Source organism: Ischnura elegans, chromosome 11, assembly GCF_921293095.1.
Source record: "Ischnura elegans chromosome 11, ioIscEleg1.1, whole genome shotgun sequence".
Taxonomy (NCBI): domain Eukaryota; kingdom Metazoa; phylum Arthropoda; class Insecta; order Odonata; family Coenagrionidae; genus Ischnura; species Ischnura elegans.
Window position 1 is genome coordinate 21,108,499 of NC_060256.1, and position 25,320 is coordinate 21,133,818.

At 38.4% G+C, this 25,320-nt stretch overlaps 2 protein-coding genes across 2 annotated transcripts in view; one reads left to right on the forward strand and one right to left on the reverse strand.

Annotated features, from left to right (window-relative positions):
* LOC124168443 (leucine-rich repeat and immunoglobulin-like domain containing-NOGO receptor-interacting protein 4) overlaps positions 1–25,320 on the forward strand; it is a 939,647-nt gene that overhangs the window by 393,962 nt on the left and 520,365 nt on the right. The window lies entirely within an intron of this gene.
* Positions 6,174–9,003, reverse strand: LOC124168426. The gene is made up of 4 exons (XM_046546647.1): positions 7,983–9,003; positions 7,083–7,895; positions 6,331–6,431; positions 6,174–6,242 (listed from the first exon to the last, which is right to left on the reverse strand). Exons 1-4 carry the CDS (start codon positions 8,371–8,373, stop codon positions 6,174–6,176), a joined length of 1,374 nt encoding a protein of 457 aa, XP_046402603.1. The 5' UTR covers positions 8,374–9,003.

A 25,320-nucleotide genomic window follows, 5' to 3' on the forward strand; every position in this document is an offset into this window, starting at 1 on the left:
TAGTCAGGAGTTTTACATCGTCTGAGATTACAAATGCATGCATGAGGCACAGAGCTCAGGGCAACATTTCTTAAAAGTCACCTTTTAAAATTCCTAAGTGCGAAAAGTTTCCTTCGTTTGATAGGGCCATAATAATCCTTATTTAAGCCAAGCGCTACCTGCTAGCAGGGTACTCTGCTACCTGCTAGGAGCCTGCGTCGTATCAGCGTTCAAGCCTCGCCCTAAGGTCACCTCACAAGGCGGCAGGGGGAACCATAAATACGTCACACGGACTTTTCCCAGCATTCCTACTTAGCCGTCGCGTTTTCGCGCGCTTGAAATTTTTTACTTTTCGTTTAATCGCGAAAAATAGATATCGTCATTCGAAATTCTAAGATCGTGAAATGCGTACTCCAGAAGTAATAATCTTTCGATTTAGGCAATAAAAAAATAATAGGAAACCACCCTATTACCTTCCCAGTGTAACTTCATTTCGTGTTGACTAGTAGCGGTGGAAGGATGTCATTTGGAAGTGAAGCACGTTCGTGTTACTTGAGAGCCGCAATAGAGACGGGGAACAAATAAAATACTCGTGGATATTCAATTTTTCGGGAAATGAACTCGCAAGCATTGAAATTCCAGGCCGCTGCTCACTGCGCTCGTAATTGAAAGAATCCGTTTCCATCCGCGAGAGCTTTCCTGCGGCGTGATTCCGATTTCACAGAATCAAAAAGTCCTATTGGAATGTTCCCCCGGAATTCTATTTCCTTGGCGACAATTGCTGTGTACGTTCGTTCTCGCGTCCTTGACCCCAGGGTGCCTCTGGCGTTATTGTTATTCATAGTCATTTCCAGCATCGCTGTTACGATGCGTACAATACCGAATACCTTACCTGCTTTTTTCTTTTTTTTTCTTTTTGCACGTGGTGCTTCCGTAGTTACTATTGTAGTTCGAATAAGTTAGGTTGTAAACATCTAGCTCAGCTTGGAGCCAACTATATTTAAATTCAGTTTTGCACGAAATGACCCGGAAATACTACTGCTGAGGCTAAATTGAAACTAAATATTTCATTGGTGAGCTGCTGTTGGGAATGCATTTCATGAATTTCTTGAGGCATTGCGAAAATTGATTGAAGACGCTACGAGCAGAAACTGCGTTTTTCGTCCGCGAAAGAATGTTTTCCAGTAGAATTATTTGCGTAATTTATTCCGATTTTGGAAGTTAAATCAATTTGAATTTACATTTTCATTACTCTTAAACATTTAGTTCTTGATTGGGACATTCCACTTTACCACAGTTTGCCGAAAATAAGCTAATATCAACCATCTTCCAAAGTAAGAATTTCTTCATATTTTCCATCATTTCAACCCCCACTCCAACGCTCCACCCATCCCATATTTGAATTAACTCACACAAATCTGACCCTCTCCTATCTATTTCCTTCCCTACACCATCCAACCATGACTTCTTGGTTCTTTGTCTTTTCCGTTTGTCTTCCGATAAAAATTTGAAAATAGCCTTTTGAACTCTTTCTTCCCCCATCTCTCGGACGTGTCCAAATGATAGTATTAATCCCCCATCATTAAAAAAATGTGTAAAATGTGTGTGTTTCTTAGGAAATTTACAATAACAACTGAGCATATGTATCTTAATATGTCACAGTAATAATTTGATTGTAGCCCTATCCCCAGTGAAATCCCAAACTCATTGCAAGTCCTTTATTTCCACCGTCGTAACCTTGCATGGATATGCTATAGGATTTAATAACCATTGACAATTTTCATGAATATGCACGAATGTTTTGCTATTAAGTATGCTTAATATTTCTTTGAACTCACGGTGGGCATGTGGCGGTCCTCTTGCATGCTGCATGGTGGTGATTGATCACCCCCTGCCAAACACCAGAGAGGTGTCTCGCAGGGTATTGTGTAGATGTAGATGTAAATATTTAAGAGAATTTACGCTGAGAAGACCTCTGTAGAGACTTTTTTTTCTTCTTCTTGGAAAGCATTTTCTCAGGGAGGTTCGACCGATGAGTCCGAATTATGCATGAGTATCGATTGTCGCCCTCGATATATCGGAGGATCGACTTGCCCTAGTTCCCAGGTGCGCTACTGGGGGGGCGCTCGTTTGAGATAAACGGTCGCCTCCGCTGCATCCGCTCCTCTGGGACACTCACTGTCTCTGCCCTGGCAACCCATTTCCACGCGGGGGGCAGGAGACCACGTGACCACCATCCCCGCCCCACTTATCCCCGCTCAAAACTGAAGGCAGGAGGCGCTCAATCACATCTCCAAAGGAGAGAGCGCGCCCGGGTGTTGGCTAAGAGCTATCCATCCCTCTTTCCGAAAAAGCCTCCAGGGTAAAAGGCGATTCCCTCCTCTCAAGAGAGGCGAGAGAAGAAAAATAGAAAGACACGGACGGAAGACGGATCTTCTATTCCCTTCACCAAATGCTTTCCGGTCGTACCAATCCGTGTAAAGGCCGATATATACAATCAAATAAGCTGTAAATTTAAATTGAGCTGAAATATTAAAGCTCTAAAATTAAATTTATAGAGGAAAATTATTATTTTTTGATAACTTAAACTTTACTTTTTCCACAGAATTTTTTATTAAATCACTGTCATGGTTTCGACGATTAACGTCGTTATAAGACCATTTAATTGACCACTATAGGGACAGCTTTTCATCTTCCTGTAATGGTGGGGATTCGATAAAAATATCTGTAGAAAAACAAAGTTTAAATTATTCATTCAAAATGTTCAAAAAATTCAAAAAAGTATCGCCATAAACCAGCAATTTTAGAAAAATTAGCTTGGACTGGACGACATATATCGTTTTTCAGAAGGAATCGCTACACCTTTTTTTAAAAAAGATGGGAGATTAAGATTATTTGGACACGTCCGAAAGATGGGGGAAGAAAGAGTTCCGAAAGCAGTTTTTCATTTTATATAGGAAGACAGAAGGAAAAGACAAGCACCCAATGTGTTGAAATCGAGTTGATGGTTTCTCTGTGTCTTTTCTCGAGCTTACGTCTCTACTCCACTACGATATTCATATTATTTTTCATCCAGAGTTGTCCAACTCCACGATTCGTGGTGAAAATTGTCGAAATTCGGGTAAAAAGCGCATGAAATACTTTTGAAAAATTGCTGCAACAATGCGCTATTCTAATGTTCAATCTTTAATTTTCACGTTATTTCAAATTCGACCATACCTCACGCTAAATTCACCAGGTTCCGCGCCATCAACCGCGCCGTCATTGACGAATGGATACACGGCCCTCACTCAAAGTGCTCCCCATACGCGTGAATTATTGCAATTGTTTCATTGGCCAGAGAATATCATGAGCACATTTTTAAGCGTGTGATACGCTTCCAAAAAAGACCGGTCCAGTGAAGGTTTTGTCTTCTCTTAAATTGAGAACTTATTTTCCAGTGAATCGGGTATTTTATGTAGTTAGGCTCTTAATCGCGGGAATGCTATTATTATTTTAAGTGAAATATTCTATTTACATGAATATTCGTCGATTTGATGTGTTTTTCATGAACATTGAAAGTGATATGGAATCTGAATAGATTAGCTGATTGATAGTTTGCTGATGCATTCAAAACGTTATATTTCAGTCTCAAAAGGACCGGTGTCAACTTGTGTCCCTATTTTTAATATTACTTCTTAATTAGAAAGGAGTAGTACATCGTACTTTCTCGCGCCCAATGTGTATATTTACAATTGCCAGCGAAATCAACTTTGCGGAACCATAGAGTTACTCTTTGGCTAAATCAATGCGCTTATATCATTTAGAATGTGGAGAAAAATAGTTTAATGACCGGTGAGGAATATTTAATATTTTTTTACGTTTAAAAAAATTCCTCAAAAGGGTTAATCATTAGTTTGCAGACCACTAACGTTTGATCCATCCTATTCCATAGCTTTTTATAATTTTCATTCCTCTAAACCAGGCTGGATGCGCTAGATCAGGAAGTACTCCTAAATGTTTACACGTAAGTGCCTGGCATGCCTCTTTTAGCAGTAAGTGCGGTTTAATGCTTCCCTCTAAATAACCATAGTTTCAAAGCCACAAAATTACTTTTTGAAATACGTAGGTAATCAATGGGAGTTTGGCGACCAAGGATAGTTGTAGTAAGGCAGGGTAGTGCGCTTCGTTAGTCGTTATAGCGTTTTACCTCTGATCTGTACGCCCCAGCCTCAAAATCCGAGTGAAGACTTCGGACAACCACAAGCAAAAATACTCGATGGCTCAGGGAAAGGAATTGGCCCCTCAACTATTATACGCCTAAGGCTTAGTCTGGGATGAGCTCTACACTAGCCTATCCTAACCAACCTAGCAATTTAATCACTTATTTCATAAAGTAAACATGGGGAATATTTATTTACTCCTTAAATATACGTTGTAAACAATATTTTCTGTCGATTTTCGTTTTAAAAAATTGTGATTGCTTGTCAGAGAATTGATAATCTTCGAATTATTATCTGCCTATTTTTGGGAAAAGTGTTTTCCCTTTACCGTTACTCTAAAACGATTGGATGAAGACTTTGGTTTATGGAAAATACCTCTGCTAATGCGTATCATTCTTTCAATCAGCCGTTAAAGTAAGGTTTAACGAGATAAAAACTTAGTTCAAACTTCCATTATGAGTGCTCCGCCTTTAATTCCTAGGTTGGAAACCGATACCAGACTTTATCGACTTAGTCTTTTAATTAGGTAAGTTAGGTGCACATGCTGGTGTATATTATTTCGCCGTGAAAATCATTTTACGACTCCGGCCTTAGGGACATTGTTTGAAAAACGAGCATTAAACTGGAGGAGAAAACTCGAGCCCAGAGAAATTTGATTACTTTTAGCACTCTAAACGAACTTTTTCAAAGTTCAAAAACACATGAAAGCGAACAATATGAGCATCCACGGCTGGCTCTTTATTGATTTTTTCGTTTACAGTAGTCACTAGGACTTCACATGTTGCATTTAACATGATTACTGAAACACCTCTGTGGCTATATTTCATGGCGTTTAATAAATGAGTTATGCCATTGCTAATTTTTTTTTTTAATATTTCACCATCTTTTGATATTACCATCGTACCAGGAAAGGGTCGCATCCGATAATCCTTTTGTCAGTTTTAAAAAATATTTAATTTTATTTTAAACTGGCCGGGGTCAGGAACTTGTTTCTATAATTTGTTAAATTCAAGTTCGGCATTGATATTTCATGTATGCTTCCGATAGTTGCGGTCATTTGCGACTTGAGGGGAAAGGATTGAAAAGATTGGTTTAATGAAAGGAACTTAAAATAATCAACGTCACTGTGTTGTAAGCAACATGGTTTATTAATGCAGCATTTTTATGAGAAGTTCAAAATAATTGCTGTCAGATGCTTAGGCTGTTAACGGAACTAAAAATCGCAACATTCAATTATGAAATTGATTTTAGCCCTGAATACTGTAAATTGGAGTTAGTCGATCTTAATTTACGTGAACAACGAGTACATCGTCGCGCGGTTGAATAGCTATCTTCTTCGTTAAGTTGCAGCTTAAAATACTGTGATAAAAATACTTTTTTCTTCTCCCTGAAGAATGTTTTTAATTTTTGTGTCGGTTTAACATGAAAAATACATTTACTACTTCTTCGCCTTTCATGACTTCAAAAATTAGCAGTGTCCGAACCAAGTGTCAAAATTCTTAAAACTGAAAAATCAAATGTTTTTCTTTATGTTTCGGGTCTTCTTTGGCAAACTTTTTAACACTAGGAGGACGGCAATTTCGCTCAACCTTGGTGGCCGGAGGGGTCAAATTTGACCCCCTTATTTTTTTCTGACTCATCCATTTATTTCATGGGATTTATGCTATGCTATTCATTAGGGATTACATAATACTTGTAAATAACGACTTTATTCTCCAATCAGATGTATTATTATAACATTTTCTCTTTTTTAAACTATTCTTGTGAGAACCTATTTCTCATGAATGCCAGCAGGTCCTCATTTTAATTTTTTTTTCAGTTATTTGTCAAGACTATTAACCGCTTTTTAGACTACAAGTACAGAAAAACATATTTTATATTGGTTAACTGAGTATTATTTCAAATGACAATAAAAATCATACTTTTTTACAATTTTTTATTTTTATAAGCCATGATTACATTCAAGGGGAACCATACATCACGGAACTAAATTCAGCTGCTGTGCATCCTTAGAAGAGAATCAATTACTTTGACAGCCCACACATGTAACAACCTTTCGCTCTAAAAAAATACATTTGTTGCACACATGTTTCCTACAAGTTTTACAAATTAGGAATCCCTTAGCATCCTTTTTACATTTCAAACGCACTTGACATTTCTTGCGCTTCGCGCTTGCTTCACACAGATTATCATCGTCCTCGATCTGCGATGGCCCCTGACGTGCGAGGGTGTTAGCAGCTGTTAGCTCCTCTACGAGAGTAAGAAGGAACTTACGGCGAGAGATCTTACAATTGTTTACCTCTCTAAAGAGAATCCAAGCATTTATCCCAGCGAGATCCAGAATGTTGCTAAAAGTGTGAAGAGGCCAACGTCGAGCTGCAGGCTTTACTGAATAAAGCCTCCCCATTTGGTCTACTATATCTACGCCGTATTTGTTTTCATTATAAAATAAAACTGTCTCTGGTTTATGTTTAGAACCTAAATTAACGGTCACATTTGGGTGCATAGTACTTACTATAAGAACATTTTTATTTTTCTTGCCTTGATATACGGTGAGTGTGACATTATCCTTTTTCAGAACTCTAGTTTCGTGCAGCTGCATGCGACAGGTTTTGATTTCAGAAGGGATCTCCCTTCGAGATCTGTTGATAGTTCCAACTACACTAGTGTTCTTACTCCTCAGAGTCTCTGCGAGGTAAAGAGAAGTAAAGAAACTATCACAAGTTATATTCCTTCCTTTTCCTAAGTAGGGGGAAATCAACTGTAGCACCACGTGATCTCCGAGACGCATATCATTTGGCCTGGAATCATCTTTTCCTAGATAGGGAAAAGCATTTATGATATACTTTTTATCCTTATCCACAGCTAGCCAAAATTTTTGCCCGTACTTATCCGGCTTACTTGACATAAATTGCAAAAATGGACAACGGGCTTTTGTGGGGAAAAGTTGTTCATCTAGTGTTACGTAGGGCCCTGGAATGTAGCATGCCTGACTATTTTCAATGAAATTGCTCCACACCTCGGATATAAGCGCAAATTTGTCTGTAGCCAGTCTACTTGGCCTTGTTGATTTTATGTCAAATCTAAGAAAACGCAAAATTTCTTGAAAACGGTCTCTAGACATTGCGGCTTTGCATAAGGGCAAACCCCACTTCACTGACCATAATGATTTTATGGGAAGAGATTTGGCCCCGAGGACTCCTCTCAAATAGAAAATTCCTAAAAAAGCATCTAGCTCCTCTAATGTCACAGACCAATTTTGATCTCCAAGCTTCATTCGAGCTTCTGTTTCGGTACAATTTTTTATTATCCTGAGAATTTTTTCGTCTATAATCAGCCTCCAGGCGCTCGAGCAAGTTTCATTTATAAAGCGCTTGGCATGCGCTGTGGGTCCTGCCCTATCCACGAACACATTTTGTCTCGCAAGCCTCCCAGGAAGACCTTCATTTGGGGGCACTACTCTCCACTCACTACCATCTGCGGCATATAGAATAGTACCTATGCCATTTTCTCCCTCCGATTCTTTACCTCTTGGGAGACACATTTGCGAATCCGTGGTATCTAAAGCTGTCGTCATGACATAACCTCCACGACTCCCACGACTTTTTAGATGTCCTCGTAGGCTCGTTGCTCTCCGAACAGCTCCGATCCCTCGGCGGCCCCTACTTCCTCGAACCGCACGGCCCCTGCTTCCTTCTAAAAGCTTCCTTTTCTCTGAAAAATAATTTCAAGGAAAGAAATAAATATCTACCAGTACTATTTTTAGTACATCACATTCTCATGTTATTTCAAATTACTTACCATGCTCAATAGTATTTTTCCTTAGATCTTGCTGAGGGGGTGCACTGCTGTCTTCCAACCTTGTATCGGGGACATCTGAATCCGATTCGGAAGATGGGATGGAATGGTTTGTCAGCAAAAAAGGTTCTTCGTCGCTACTCGAATCACTATCTTCCCCTAAACCACAATCAGAACCCGATTCATTTCCACTTATGTCCTGTAAGGCTGCGAGAAGCTCCTCGTGGGATAATCCTTTCCGAGCCATAGCTAAGAACACGGACAACGAGTGAAGTTCGCTGTCGACAAGTCCACCTTCCAACAGTGCTCGTCTTCGACTGGCTTTTGAAACAAACACTGAATGGTAGGTAGTAGAAATATGAGAACAAATGATGTGAGAAAATGTAATCACCATCACCACGCAGAGACAAAGTTTCAAATCGACGCTCACTAAGCATCAAAAAACTTCGCCAGTCAACACTCCGCCTGCCAAGTAAAAAACTATCAGATTTCAAAATCAACGACGCGGACTTGTGAATGAGTAAGCTTCAAATTGAAGGAATAGACACATTGAAAGTATGAACACACTCAACGAATATCAAGTTTCAATTCAAACACCACGGTGACTGATATTTCAAGTAAACATCAGAGAGGAAATGCAAAACAAGCATGTTGATGTGGCTAAGGAGTAAAATATGGACTTTTACGACTTAGAAGGTATAGAGAGATGAGATCGTGTTTCATTAGAGTATTTTCAAACAGTTCAAAAACACATTTATAGTATAATAGCTATGATGCAAAGAAATGGGAACGTTGAAAACTCTATCACAGGGAGGGGGTCAAATTTGACCCCTCCGGGCTCGAAGGTAAAAGTTAAATTTCCAAATTAACCGTTCAACCGTTTTTTATGAAATTCACCGTGTTCACGTCTTGTCATAAAAGATGAAAAGTCACAAAAATTCAATTCAATCAGAAAAAAATTAAGAAATCGTCAGCAATTTAAAAACGCCGAGGGGTCAAATTTGACCCCTTCGGCCTTCTAGTGTTAAAGCTCTAAAAATTCATACCTCATTTTTTCGTAAATGGATGTGAAAAAAAGTTACGATACTTGCGCCGTGCATAACTAAGTTGCACATCTCCACAAATCCACTATTTTTTAACTTTAAATCATAAATGCACTTTTCGTTTCCCACTCCTATTCTCAATACCGCACAGTTTGTTTTGCATTTAGTCGCGCAATTTTTGCTATTGAATGCAAAATATATCAATTAATATATTTTGGGGTAAAATTTCGTTCATCATGCCTAAAAAAATATTTTTGGTTTATTTATCTTAAAATCAAGGTTCCAAGGTGAAGCCTGCTCACATCCCCCAAAAAAACAATATCCTCGTAATACGAAGTTTCCCTGATAAGCTAACTTGTCACCATGCGTGATTATCATTATAATTGGCGGGAAACCCCTAAATGTCCTTATGTGGCCCAATGAAGATACTGGTAAGCACTGTTCCAACTCAGCATGATATGCAATAAGAACTTAAAAAATAAAATTTGAACCCTTAATGGATAACAAATGATTTTACATCAATTATTAGTCCTCTCCTGATATCTTATCGATTGATTGAATGGGAAGAAAAATTCTATAAACCAAATCAATTTTGAGATGACTCTGTTCCCAAAAATGAAATGCCATCCTGGAGGGTACGCGACCAACTAGCAAAGGTATTACCTAAAAAATGTTAAAATGTAGCCAAATATATCAGTTACATAAAATCTACCCTGAAAATAAACTTAAATACAACCAACTTTACTACTGAATGGTTTTCATCTTATGAAGGAAAAACTATTTTTCCTATTAAACTTGGTTTTCTTTACCCTCAATAAGGCAGGTGTTAACCTTGTCGATTTGATTTTAAAATATGCCAATAAAATTTTTATACAATTTGGCAACTTTTATCACGGTCTTCCGGAAAAAAATGGAGCAATGATTTTTTGTGGCCACCCTTGTGAGCATTTATGCAATGTGTATGCTTTAACAAAAGAAATATTTCATATAACCTTGCAACAGGCAGAGCATAAAAAAAATCCCTGGTTGCGCCCCTTGAAAGGTCTTCGTAAGGTTTGCGACTCTAGTCTCACATTTTATTGATCGAAATTCGACCGTGAAACATAGACGAGCGGTTCGCTTTAGTGATTAACAGGGGGAAGTGGTCTTCAATTCGTCTACTTTGCGAGAAACCCTTCATATGTCGTTTTCCTTTCGCCCGTGACATTGGTATTTCAGGAATATGAGACGAGGCACTTCCGTGGGTAGAAAATGATTTTCTTCTTACAGTTTCACCCGACGGAGACCGTTACGTAATACTTATAGGAAATAAATTAAAGAGGATTTCTGTACCTAGTTCTGGACGAGGAGCTGAAGATAAAATGGACGGTTAGGATGAGAAATAATGAGGTATATAGAAGGACGATTATTAAGTTATCGCTTGAATTCTTCAAGTGGGTTTGATTGGATGGTGGAGACATTGTGGTGTCACGTTATTTCGTGTATTGTGTCCAGAAGTGGTTTAAATATGGAAAATACACTCACAGAGTCATTTAAATCAATGAAATAGACGGAGAGTGCACTCTTTCGCCCTTAACAACACTCTATATCGCCTTTGTAACCACGATGATAAAAGCTTCGAAGGATCGTTATTTGAGTTGAAGGATTTACGTAATGAAAGAGAAAATCGATTTGATCTTACTCGCAGAAAAATTGGTCATTTGGAGCGTCCATCATTGCCAAATGTGACCTCCCAGATAAGGACTATATCCTTAAAATTTTGTTCATCTCGCTCATATCGCATGGAGAAGGATTTGAGGTTTTTCCCCATTACTTTGCGTTGAGGATTGGAGAAAAAAGAATACTATGGAGCGCTGTGAGCTAAAGGAGGACACGGTGTAGTGGCCACGTTAGGAGACACATTAGTTAGGTGGGAAATATTATAGAGGGAAAAATTTATAGAAAAGCCGCCAGAAGGCGATCACGGGATGAGTGCCTAGGACAGATCAAGAAGGATACGGAGAAGAAGAGCCTTAGGTAGATAAAAAGAACTTATTGGGATGCAGAGAAATGGAGGGCTGCTGTATACCAATCTAAGGATGGCATACTATTTGTGCATGCTAGTATGTAATGTTTGAACGATCCCTTATACCAATGTACGCTTGTAGTATTAAGTTTTTGGTGTTCGGGTTGATGTGGTGGCCAGATTGATGTCTACCCACCCAGTGGGTCCAGGTTCAAATCCTTGTGATGACGGATACTTTTTTGGAGACTTCCCGATCCCGAGTGCTGAGTGGAGGGCACTTTAAGTACAGCACTAAATTCAACTTTCGTTTAAGAGTAGGTTGATAACCGCTGGGTTTCTCTCCACCCTTCACTAATGGCGGAAATTGCCTAATCGTCTCTTCCCCCAAGTACCATGCCTTTTATGCTGTTTTTCTTTCGTCGCCGATGTATGAGATGTATGAGAAATATGAGACGAGACACTTCCTTCGGGCGAAAGTGATTTCCAGTTTCACTTAACGGGAATCATTCTCCCCACCCCGCATCTCCTGTCGGAGTCACTTAGCTACCGTCCCACTCCAACAATCACTTCCCTTCCGACCCGAAGGGAAGACCCTCTCGATCCATTTTCGTCGCAGTCCACGGTGTTCACGTGATGGAGTGGGGACATAAAACTGTGCTCTCCGCCGCCGTGCCTCGTAAAAAAATATATAAGAGCCGCTTCGTCCCGAAGGAAGACCCAGAGCTGCACCTGGCGGCTCACTTAATCTTCTTGCTCCCCGGGAAACAAAAAAAGAATCTCAAAAAGCGCAAGGATCGGATGTACCTACTGTGCGGAGAGTGTTTTGGGCCCTCCACTACGGGGACTCGGGTTCAGATACCGGATGAGACGGAGATTCGACGGAGGAAGGATGTCCTCCCAATGAGGGTCGGTTTGACCGCGTCAATGAAATTTCGGATACAACACATCACTGAACAGAACATATCGACATATTGATGAATTATGTTCACCGGTTGCCAGAGGTCAAAATCTATTGCCGAGACAGTCCAGATAAGCATTGTGGATTGGTTCATGTCCGATTACAAGAGACCGTAATTTCTGGAATAATTGAAAGGATTGTAATCCTTTCGGCTCTCAAATCAAGACTTTCATTTCATCAGATTAAAAAAAATTAAATAATTAAGGAATGTGTAAGTGGATACTGTCATATTCTCTTAAATCTTTCTAGCTAAGCGTTATATCTGCAAGGAATAAACCTTGAATATTTTTCATCTGAAAATATGTGTGATTTTTCCTCACTAACATAAGGAATGGTATGGTATTTGGAGGAGGCGACCGGCAGTTAAAGTCCCGTACATGGACACGGACGATCCGCGTTCCGCGCTACGCGCGCGAGGCGCTGAGAGGGGTCGCAGTTGTTCTCATACATCTACATCTACATTATACCCCGCAAGCCGCCTAAAAGGCGTGTGGCGTGTTATGACACCAGCCGTTTACAAATAAAGAGGAAGTGCTCCAAGGAAGTCACGTCCAGCATTTAATGAAATCCTTTATGGCAGTAATAGTAAGAAAGTATGTTCACGTCGATATATTATCACCACAATATGGCTATATGAACAGTTTAATATACACTGTAGTATGACGAAACTCCTACGACAATCAAGAAGTAATTGCTGCATTTTCATTTTATATATTTATATCAAAGGCGATATAAGGAATAGAATACTTGATTTTATACGTATACTGTTTGAGACCAAGTCCGAAAATGGTCAAACCGAGATGGCTCCTCCGCGTGCGGACGGTCCGCGCTCATATACATCTACATAATACCCCGCGAGCCGCCTAAAAGGCGTGTGGCAGGGGGTGTTAGGACACCAGCCGTCTAAGCATAAAAGATAAAGTGCTCTACGAAGTTTGAACTAGCGTTTATTGAAATCCTTTATGGTTCGGGGGAAAAACGAATTCCCATATCTACCCTTTCGGCAAAACATGTCTCTTAATTTATCGCTTCTCTCGGACCTGGAAATATAGTGTGGCTCTAATATTATGTTCTCCGTGTCGCTCTTAAAGATATTCATTCTCTATTGCTCAAGCAATCTAAGCCTAGCGCGCAGTCTCCGAGTCTCCAGCGGCTCCCAGCTTAAGTCGCTCAGCATCTGGGTAACACTTCCCGTACGCCCGTAGCGGTTTTTGACGAACCGCGCAGCCCTCCTTTGTATTTTGTTCAGTTCGCGGATTACGTCTTTTCGCACCGGATCCCATACGCTTGCTGCATATTCAAGGTGCGGACGGAAGAGTGCGAAATAGCACCTTTCTTTCACTTTCTCATCCGAATGTGTAACCTTCCATTAACGTCAATGGAACTTTATCCGCGCGCGTAGCGCGGACCGTCCGGGCCCATGTAGAAGGTAGGGAGGGAAGGATGGGAGTTCATCCGAGCAATTCTTTCCTTCGATTAGATTTTTGCCCTGAACGTGCAAATATGCTATATCTTTTATGACGTCATCAACTCATGAAAATTGGGCAGTAAGTTTCGCATTTTTTTATTAATTTACTTAAGTATTTACAATATAAGAGAGAGAGAGAGAAAATGGGCAAGATCTTTTTATCGTAATCGGTCATTATACTCCCCTTCCATTTACCGAATTCTTTTTACAGACATGCGTTTTCGGATCAGAGCAAACGACACCATTTTCAGAGTCAGACTTGGAGTGGCAATTCTTCCCAAGAGTGGGTTTTTTTTTTAAGGGATGGCGGAAGCCTTTGCTTGTGAGATCGATTATTCCATCACTCCGCGTGTGCCTTTCACACGCAAGAATGCATTCCTCCCGACTGGCGACGTCCGAACGCTTTTTTTTTTTGCTTTCGCGAATTGGCCGATCGGCGTCGGAGAGAGCCGAAATCCGTCGCTTTTTGCGTCGTCCCGATCGCCTAAAGGATTTCCAGCCACTCAAATGCTATTCGCAGATGCAAGACGGAGCGAAGAAATGAACTTACGAGCGACGCGAATTTTTATCGCTACCGAATATTCGCTTCGCTCCAACGAAGAAAACTGTTGAATGGAGGATTTGGTTTCCGCGGCGACCTCCGGAGTAAGCTCATTTCTCTTTTAAAGGTGCGAAATCGAAGTAACTTCGCTCTTTTCAAACGGTTGAATAAACTTTTAGGAATTTACCGTACTGGTAAGAAGTACCACTAATGTTTTTTTTTAGCAGATATATGTTTCAGACTCAATCTGGTGGAATTCTAGCATGTTAGTAAATTAAAACTTACTTGCAATTTTCTAAAAACACTTACATACAATACTGTTATCATCTGACATCTCTATAAAATGTAGTAAAACCGCTCGAGGAATGAAAATTTAAGCATGTTTGGAAAATGGCCTGTAAATTTTATTTCTTAATGTGATTGGTTTCAAGGTATTACAATGAATCCCCAGCTACGTAAAAATGAACAGACGCTCCTAATACATTAATTACGATATGGGAGGTAATTGTGATAAATATTAGTGATAGTGACTTGCTTGCATCAACATGTTTGAATTCTTCCTTTAACAGCGTAAATGATGATATTTTTGCATGAAGTTGTAATTTAATGACTTCTAAGGATGCGATAATTGTTTAAGTCCAGAGGCCAGACCACAAACTTATGACATCAGATCTTGGAGAAACTTCCATATACCTAGGCCGACGACTGAAATTTATCGACAGTCATACAATTACTTAGGGCCTAAATTGTTTAGTATGTTTCCGAGTAATGTAGCAAACTCGGAAAAAAGATGGGGATTTGCATCCGCTGTAAAAAAAAAATGGCTTATGAGGTGTGAGGAAGTAGAATTTCTACTGAGAAAGGTGGCGTAAAAAGTTTACAATAAAAGGTATATTGAATATTCTATGTATGTAATTATGCGTTTATATAAGAAAAATAGTTATCCTTGTGCAAATATTTGAAATACATTTTGTAACAATGAATGCAATCGGCAATAGAACAAATAACTGAATGCAAAGAAATTTTTCTTCTCATGTGTGCTAGCACCAGACCTATGAAAAAAGTTTAAGATGGTAGCCCCATAACTATTCAAAGGGGTACGTATATATTCCATAATTATTTAAGTATGTTCTAAAATGTAATATATTTGATTGTAAATGGAATAAAGTTATATATTATTATATTAAGTAAAATTATTATTGATTTGTGAATTGAAGTGAAATTTTACGATTATTTTTTCTGTGTCAGCTTCGATGCAAGCGTCAATGTCGAAAACTAATTCTCCGCAGATATTCTTGATGTCGTTTTTTTCTTTGAGCACGCACGCGCACGTGTTTAGTTTTCCGGAGCTTCGTCATTTCATACAGCTGGCCGTAGGCGTGATATTATAGTGTGACGAAATATTTCCGACTTGCGGTCATGTTCCTTTACTGATGTTTACTGACTTTTAGTATGGCCCGGTTACTTTTTATGGTTGGGGACATAACGGAGTCATTTCTGTAGGAAAGGACTTCCTGATGATTTTTCGTAAAGCTTGTTTCATGGGCTTGTCTTGCAATTTCTCATACCATACTACCGGGAAAAGACATTGTGCTTTATTTTTAGAAATCGTGTCTTCCATCGTATTCGTAGTCGCTACAATGCATTAATAATAAATAATACCCTTATGCCTCTTGCTTAGGGTAAATTATTCAAATAATTTTTTCATGAAATCGATCTGAAACGGTTCAGTTACATTTTTCATAGCGACCTAGTTTTATATTACGGTATCAAATCAAGAAAACTCATCATTAACCCTAATACGGGCAACATATTTTTCTGACGTAATCTGGCAAGGTGAGTCCAATGGACTCTTTTAACTTTTGCTTTTAATTTAAAGTATTAAACAGTGAAAAATATTACTTTTCACATCAATTTGTACATATTGTGCAGTGCAATGTGTACCTTAGAATCATTTAACATAAAATTTATTATTTTTTGTTTAGCAAAGGTTTTACATTACTTATTAATTTCATACATAGTCAAACAGCGAGTACAGTGGACTCTTTTGACTAATAGTTTCTGCTTTCACTACATAAAACACCAAATATTTATCGTTATACACATAGTGATAATTTTACATTATTTGACAATTCAAAATAAGTATTTGTAATATGCACATTACTTTTTACATTTCGTGCAAACAGACTCACCTTTCCCGGATTTGTAGGAATTCTGGGAAAAAAAATATTTCTAAGTTACTTTGATTCCGAAAGAAGTTTGAATTACTCTAATTTATAGGAAATATACCATTAGAAGAAGTAAAAAATTTACAACATGCTGACATTTCGATTACATAATAAAATTCTTAAAAATGTGATGCGATGAGTCCAAGAGACTCACCTTTCCCGTTGTAGGGTTAATATGTTAATTGATTTTATGGAAGGATAAACCAAAATTTTTCTTTGAGATACGAATATCAGTTATGCTAATGCAGTTGTTGAGTGGGAAAATAGCCCTACCAGCGGGAAGGCCAATTCATTTTCACGCTGTAAGTGAAGCATTCGCTCTTCTATATCATATTAACGCAAAAATGGCCAAAAAGGAAAGATGACACCAATGTACTTGCAGAAAAACGCGGAATGTGCGCAGAGATGTCTGGTAAATTTACTCCGCAGGGTTTCAGCTAATCTGCAAAACCTTCTATAACTAGGAAATTTCGATTTAGGGTATTTGGTGAGTGTCTTGGAAAAATCGTCTTTTTTCGTACGCAGCTGAAAGCGAAATATAGTCCTCTGCATTGAATTTTCCAGCATAAATTTGTAATTATTTTCCCATGAATATAAATCTGTTCAATGAATATTATTCGTCTAATTACTTTTTATTCCAAGAATTCTCTGTTATAATAATTTTGTTGTTTTATTTATTTTGCCTTATTTCATTCGCTGGCGCTGGCAAGCAAATTAGACTCGTGCAGTGTTAGAAGATTATGAGTAAATTTTTTATTTGGGTGTATTCCGCATATTTTGGTATCGCTTCCTCTGACGATCTCCCATTGAAAGGAGACATGAGTGCTTTAGAGATAATGGGACTTCTAGGTATTTCTCGAATTTCAATTTCAATTAATGGGGTTACTCCCGATTTGTAAACAAAGCTAACCGTCGAAAAATTTGGTCGCTTGAAGAAATCGACGAAAGAATGATCGAGGTGGCTTATTATCAAATTTAAAAGAGTACAAAAAAATGTTACGACAAAACATTCTTGGAATAGAAAGTTATTCGGAGAATAGCCTCCATTTAAGAGATGTATATACATTGGAAAAAATATCTAATAAATATTATTATTCCTTTCCTAGGCTGCATCGCTTTTTTCATAAATAGCGCATTATTTCTGTTGAAATAGTTGCGAACGTTATATTCCAACGTACAGCTCATCTTTGGAACCTAGTTTGCGGAACTGTTGATGCATTGCGATGCAGTTATAGGTCGCCGCATTTTCTATCTAGGTTATTTCAATGTGTTACACTCACTGTCATGTTGAGAAAATTTAAGGTATACATCTTTTGGAAGAGGTAGTAAACAGTGTTCTCAGCGGTATTTTTTTATGATCAGTGCAATGCGATAATACCCATGCTGTTTTTTACTCGTGTTCTAATATCTAACCGGAAGTTTTACGAAATGTCTTGACGGTATATATATAACCTTATGAATTCGGGGTAAGTGTGGATAATTTAATATCACTAAAGACGTCAACCATAGCATTCAAATGCTTAACAGCGATTATTGTGGCCAGTAATGTTTCCCCATGAATATCATTTACTCAATAATGATCATTTTTTGGGCTTAATAGCACCCCGGTAATAAAAAAGCAATTCCCGTGTAATACCTGATAATCTGGTGAAATGTTTTAATTTATCTACAGTAGAAGCCATGCTTCGTTTTGAAGCCATTGATTTTGGAAAATAAGAGTAACTGTTTACTTTGTGTCCAAGTTTTTTCTTAACGCGTTAATGACTGGAGATAAACTGCTCTCTTAAACGTATTCTGACCCGCGAATACTCAATGAAGCCTGATTCCATAAAGCTTTTAGACGAATTGACTTGGAAGATTTCCGTTGCCAATTCTACTCATCGTGTGATCGGCTCAATACGACCTCCATTTTTTTATTGCATATATATTGATTGCTGTGACTCCATTTCCCAAGTGATAGTAGTGAAATTAAAAATCTTTAACAATCTTGATATAAAATTAAGCACTTATTTTTCCATTTCATAACAATGTGGTGAAAATTCTAATGAATGGCTGTAGCGTGTTAGCTTATTGAATCGCGTGTCTTTGTTTAGGAGTAAGGAGAATCCCGTTAATTGAAATTGAAGTACAAACAAACAATGCTTACAAGTGCCATTATCTCCGAGGGACTTATGGCATCTATTAATATTGAATGCGTCTAATTTGCTTAACCCGCGCGAGTGAATGCCGTGGCATAATCTAAAATTCTCCCTCAGGATGGCAGCCATTGAAGGAAACGATAATTGAGGCATTTCGGAGAATTTTCATTTGAATTCTGTTTTTAATAGCCTGGGAAAAATCTGTCCACTTACCATGATAAATGAGCGCATGAATAAATAAATGAATGTTGAAGTGGTGGCAATAATCTCTACTCAATGTTGTGATGCTGTCCTGGTCCATCATATAGATGATGCAATAAACTGGAAATTCTCTACCATTATAGCTGTAAAATACGGGGGTAAAAAGGGTGTAGCATCAGTGCGGAGATTAGACGTTTTTTGTTATGAATTTCAAGAGTACGATTGATTTTCTCGGTTGCGAACTTTGACCTTTTGAATTTCCGAAATTCTTCGGTCTTAAACGGAAGATATAACAAATTTACCTGCGCAATATTAATTCGCACTCATCAAATTAATTCATTTATAAAAAGTTAATTTATGCTCAGTTTGCCTCGGTCATAGTGGAGGGGTGTAATGAATTCCTTTATATATATTTCTTTAGAGATAAGACTTCTCTCAGTACATCCCGCAATGCCTGCATGTATCCAGTATGTATGTATGCAATGGAAATTTAATGTTAATATTGATTCTCGCGCACGCATAGATCAGAGGAGCATTTGTATTATTTTAAATATGCTAAAATATGTCCATAAAAATCTATTTTATTGTTGTATGAATTACCATTCCAATATCTAATCCACCAAAATTTATGTCGGTTACAACTATATACCATGATACCAGCATTAACTAACATTGCTGACCAGTTTTGTTTTCCACATATCTTTCTCATTGTTGCGGTCAATTGGTTTATTTAAAATTTTAAAATAATAATAAGTATTTCATGTTAATGAATGAGATTTTAGTAGTATCGCTATGATAAAATTCGTAAAACCCATCTAAGTATTGTCACAACATTCTTCCTATTTACTTGACTGAGGCACATTTTGTAGCGAATCCTATGTCGCTCAAATAACTTCTGTGCTTAAGCTACTACTATAGCGTTTTCCTTTGAGGCCAAGTTTCCATATATTCATGAATATTGTTCTTAATGGTAGTTCATTGGCAAGTACCAAAACTTTTGAATAAAATCTTCATAATCATTAGCAACGTCCCTCGTCAACAACCACAAAATTGGTTTCATACCGACTTCAACTCAGTTCTCATATGCGTTAATCACTCTGTTCTTCCCCAACACATCCTTCAAAACCTGTTTCCACTCTTTTTAGCGTTTTCTCTTTTCTCACTCCGTCAATCCTTTTAATTTTTATCATCCTTCCTTCGCACCACAATTCAATTGGTTTAAACCTCGATTTCTCTGCTGTTGTCATCGATCGTGCCTCATCTGCCATAGGGAAGCATAATCCAGGAAATTTTTCAGACGAATTGCTGTCTTACTCCCAAGCTTGAATTTCTTTCATTTTGTGGAATACTCAATTGACCTGGGCTATTTTATTGGTAATTTCTACCGGCGTAGTCGTACTTGGCCGCTGGTTTCCAATTGCTTGGCCAGAAAGCGGGCTATTCGCGTCAACGCTCGTATTCTCAGTCGACCCTATAGGGCCAACCGACCCTGAATACGTTTAATAATATTTTTCACGTTTGGCACTTGGTATACTTTTGGTAAACCAATACTTCGTTTACGTATAACCGTAGAAAATGTATTTTTATGCCACTATTTGCCACATAATAAACTTAACTAAGGAAGGTAAAAACGAATGACGAACCTTGACGATGCAACGTAAGTTCCCACGTCAATGATCATATCTGCTCCGTACTTATTACTATCTTGTACAGACCGCTTTTGAAGTAATTTAAAGACAATAAGGTTCTACTTTTGGCTCGATATGAGAGTATTTGGAGCGATAATTAAGGTACCGACACGACCTGGTGGACGACATCGATTGTTTATTTACCTTGAGCCGTTGCCGTAACCAAGAACCCTACATAAGGACGGTAATGTCCTATCTGAAAGATGTTATCAATGGCTGCGCAAGTAATTCAAGTTCCTACTTTGGCCGCTATGGCGTCGCCAACCGCATTCGAGGCATGTAGCAGACGCTACAATAGGGAAACAATGTTATTTTTCAATTTTGTTTAACCAAATTACGGCGAACAATGATGAGTTTTACCAATTTTTCTGATAGGATGAGTTAGATAATACTCATATCTCTATTGGATGGGATGGAATAAACCCAGATGTCTGTGATAGTACAGCGAAGTGAAATTATATTCGCACCGGTGCCATCCGTAAGAAACTGTTTTAACTGTCTGAAAAGGTCGAAAATCCGCCAATGAATCTCAGGTGCACGATATAATCAAGGAAGGAAATCGATAAATGAATGAATATACAAGAAATTTGCAGCATGCAAGTCTGTTAGCCATCTATCTTGACAGTCTATTTCGAGAAAAGCTCAGGTGATAGTGCAGCCTACCGACACATTTGAAACATGGCGGATCTTTGTTTACAATTTTTCGGTACTAGCTGATGACTTTAAACCATTATCTCGGACGCTATACAGTCATGGAAGCGCTCACATTTTAGGTTTGTACAGTAAATGATTGATTTAACCCTCGAAATATAATATTTACGCTGTGGGAGCAGTGATTAACTTTACTAATTGCTAATTTTACACTCACATTACACTACGTCATATGAATGCATTACGAATTTATATTTATTCCTTCATTTCACGATTGAAACAAATTGCTTCGATATCACTCATTAAAAAAGAGGTAAACACGGTCCATAGGTATCCACGATTGAATAAGTAAATGGTTCTGAAATCAAAGTATACTTAAACAACTGCTCCGCTATGCAAGATCGATGCATTAATGCAATTGTTGTTGACAAATTTTCATGCATTCAGTTCACTTTCTACGTAACTTCAATAATTGCTGTGACCGGCAGAACATAGAATTAAAACGACAAAACCTTAAACTTTCTTACCGTCATTGCACTAAAAATACCTTAGCGGGCATTCTTTCACGTACACAGACAGCATCGCCCATTGAAAATACAACACTCTCGCCCTCACTGATGCCGATATCGTGCGCACGGATTTTGTATCAAGCAATACTATTTCTTTCACCACAGGTACTAACCGAACACCTAAAACGACTTTAAAAGATTTTCTTCATTTTAAGATCACCGAATACGTACCTTGCATTCCAACGGAATAAACGGGCAATAAACAGAATGATTGCTCGAGACAAAAAGAAATTTAATGAATTACTCATCTTGAAACAGCATACATTGCAGTAGAACAAGGCAAAGTCTTCATACTTGCAGCGATATATCACAATTTTACCCTGATCCAGTCTATTCAGTAATTCAGAGTCTTATCCTTGCAAAGGCAGTTGAAGTAACATACGAATAATATCAAAAGGCAAACATTTACACTTCAACAATCGTTTCTTACAACACTGAAATTATAATCAGCAGAGAATTGTATCACACGAACTCACAATCACAACACTCGATCATTTTTTCTCTACGAATTACCTTTTAATCGTCCCACATGTGATTTCAAGCAACAGAAATGTTATCTTACAACATAAAAACTTCTGCGGAAGTCGTAGATTCGTAGCGAACACTAAAGCAATCGATGTAAACAAGTCACGCTAAAAGATACACACCAACACAATAAAATCAATGCTGTCACTACTAACCACAAAATAAAATAATTATACGCCTAAATAATTAATTATGTGATGTCTTCAGGGCGAAAGTGTAGGTCACATATTTAAAAACACATTTGCAAACACGGTAAGTGCTAAAGCGCAATCCTTCCTTGGAATAGCCTTCATCCATTTCTCAAGCTCGGACTCCATCTGCAAAAGTATCGTAATACCCTTTTAAATTTCGGTATTTATTAAAATAATGAGAATAATGAGACTTAACGCACAAAATTAGGAGCAAAATGACTTCAAATTTTCATGCAACCGCAATGGCGGACGACAATGACTCACGCGTACTTACTTTGTCTTTAAACAACCTCCTGATCTTCACACTCTGAAGTTTATTATTCACATTCGCAGATGAATTTCCGCAAAAGAATCCTGGCTACCAAAAATTACGTAAACCCATTTCTTCCTGTGTAATCTTCGATTTTAGAAGAGACGCTCACTTATCTCCCATAAGAGGTAATGGCAAAATGGCTGTGACGCTGCCTCTAATTGTTGGTCGTCGCTGCCATCGGCGGGATTAGGAACCATATTAACTTGCGACACGAATTTTGGACAAATGACGATCGAAGCGCACGAAGACAATCGTCCTTATACAGGGTTCTTGGCCGTAACAATACGCCCGAAAATTATCGGACGTCTTTTCTTTGTTTCATAGTTAGTTCCCATTACGCCACCAGAGTGGGAAATTGGCGCTGCGCCATCAACTACGTCATCTCAGAGAACTTGACGACCAGAGTCTTCTAGATTGCTCTCTCAACGCTAAAGTTATTGTATGGCAATATAGAGGACTCTGCTTGACGACGGAATTACACGCCACCACTATGTAGGGTCGACTAAGAAACGCATGTAGGGGACTTTTGTTATGCAGGGACGGATATGTAGGGCCGACTTAGAATACCACCCTTAAACGTGTAATGGTAAGTGACACAAAAGCATCCTACCGATTGCAAGGGGCGGTCTGGTAGGTCAGCTGGTCGGCGATCGCCGAGGGCCCCAAGCTTAGGGGACCCCCACAACGCTCGCGTCCATCGTGAAGTGTATATGAAAGGTGTAATAAAAAATACATTAGTTGAAGCAAACTTTTTGCTATTATAAAATTTTACGTTTTCATTAGTTGATTTATTTAACATTCACAGTGCATAAAAAGATTACATGAAAATAATAAAATAAAGGTGTCACAAGATAAGAGAGAACCTGATATATTTTGAAATGGTTATTCGAAAAGGTTATTTCAGGGGTTTTCTTTGGATATTTCAGAGCAGTTTCTAGGAAAAAAATTTAGTAAATAGAGAATGGAACCGTAACGCATTAAATTTTTAAATCTGTGAAATTCTCACTTTTCATTGTATTTTTCCCACGAAATTCCAATTTTTCATTGGAATTTGTACTTTTTCAATAGCCAGAATAGAGTAAAATCCATCCATCATTCAAATCAGGGGGTAGACCCCCGAATCCTCAGTAAGGAGGGCCCCACGATGAGCCCCTGACGAGGGCCCCCAACCAACCCATATCGCCCCTGCCGATTGCTGTCGAGTACAGGGGCCGTTTTGCGGGGCTTTAGCTGCGGATACTCTTCTACATCTACATCTACCAACTAATCCCCAATTCGCCTAAAAAGGTGTGTGGCAGGGGGTGTTAGGGCACCAGCCGCTTACACATAAAAAGGAAATGCTCAAATAAAATTGCGGCTAGCATTTATTAAAGGCCTTAAGTGTTCGGTGGAAAAACGAATTCCCATATCTATCCGTTTGGCAGAATATCTCTTTTAATTTATCGTTTGTGTCGGACCTGGAAATGAAGTGGGGTTCTGGTATGATTCTTTTTTTCTCCTTTGGAGACTGGGGAGGCGCTGTGGCCGTGGATTTGTATTCGTGGGAGGGTAGGGCAGGTGGATGTTTCCTTGAGATGGATGCCATCCTAAGGGACCTTCGCTACTCCTCTCCTGTCCTAGCCACGGGAGCTCCGTTTGAATAGACTACGAAGTGGATGGATGGAATGAAGGACTTTCCCGGATGAAGGATGGGCGAAAAATCTTCCCTCGCTTAGATATGCCAGCGTCTTAAATCACTTTGATCGTCCTCATTTAGACCTTCAGTTGTTCTCTGCCGTAGATCATTTTTTTCTAGATTATCATGATAATATTGATGAACAAAGCCCTTAAATTTTTTAGGGGAGGAGTAAGCAATGCGGGTTTCATGACGCAGCGATTACCAAAGGCCAGATATAATTCTAGGATAAAATTTTTTCATGTTTTATAGGAAGAAAAAGTTCTTTATGAGTACATGAAGTCCTTTTTAAACTTGAACACTCTTTGAAAAATATTACTTTCATTAGTACAAAAGGTGGTGAAATTATGAGCACTAAGTGTTGTTATATTGCTTACCTTGAGAATTCCGATTAACCCGGTAACGATTGAATAAAAAATTTCATCCGAACTTTTTCGTAATATTTACTTTTAAAAACAATTGAATTCCGATTAATTAGGTCCACATTTTATACTTTTATCACTAGTAGTCTTGAGGATACAGTCAGTTACCATGTGGTGCCGCTGGGCCCCTTAGGGGTAAAAAATCGAAATTAAATAAGCATTTCGAGTTTCACATTTTAATGCCAAAAACGTTAATTATTTTCTTTTTTTGCGAAAAGAAAGATTCATATTCATCCAAATTTACTCAAAAATTTCGAATCTTGCTTCAAAAAAGCAAGCTTTTCTGAAAAACGTAATTATAAATGTGGTTAACCGTTTAAAACTCTCCAAAATTCCTAGCAAATTACAATAAAAAACAATAAAGGTACGCATAGTATTGCACTACCAGCTGGTACCTTATGGTACCGCTAGGCGTTTACGGGTTAAGTATCCAATCATTAATTCTCTTTAAGATTGTATTTCACTCGAGAAATATCACAGTTGTTAATAAGTTGCGCAATACGGTATACTCGAATATTTGACGCGAAAAATCACCAGCAGTCGTGATAAAAGCTACGCTTGAAAATCATATGTTGGTGAAACATGCCGAGGAATGGCGACGAGGATGAAGGAGCATGTGAGAGCCACTAATAAAAAACAACTGCGCTTGTCAGCCATTGCAGAGCATGTTTGGAGTGAGGCGGGCTATAAAATTGATTTCGAAAAAGCGAAGATAGTGGCAAAAG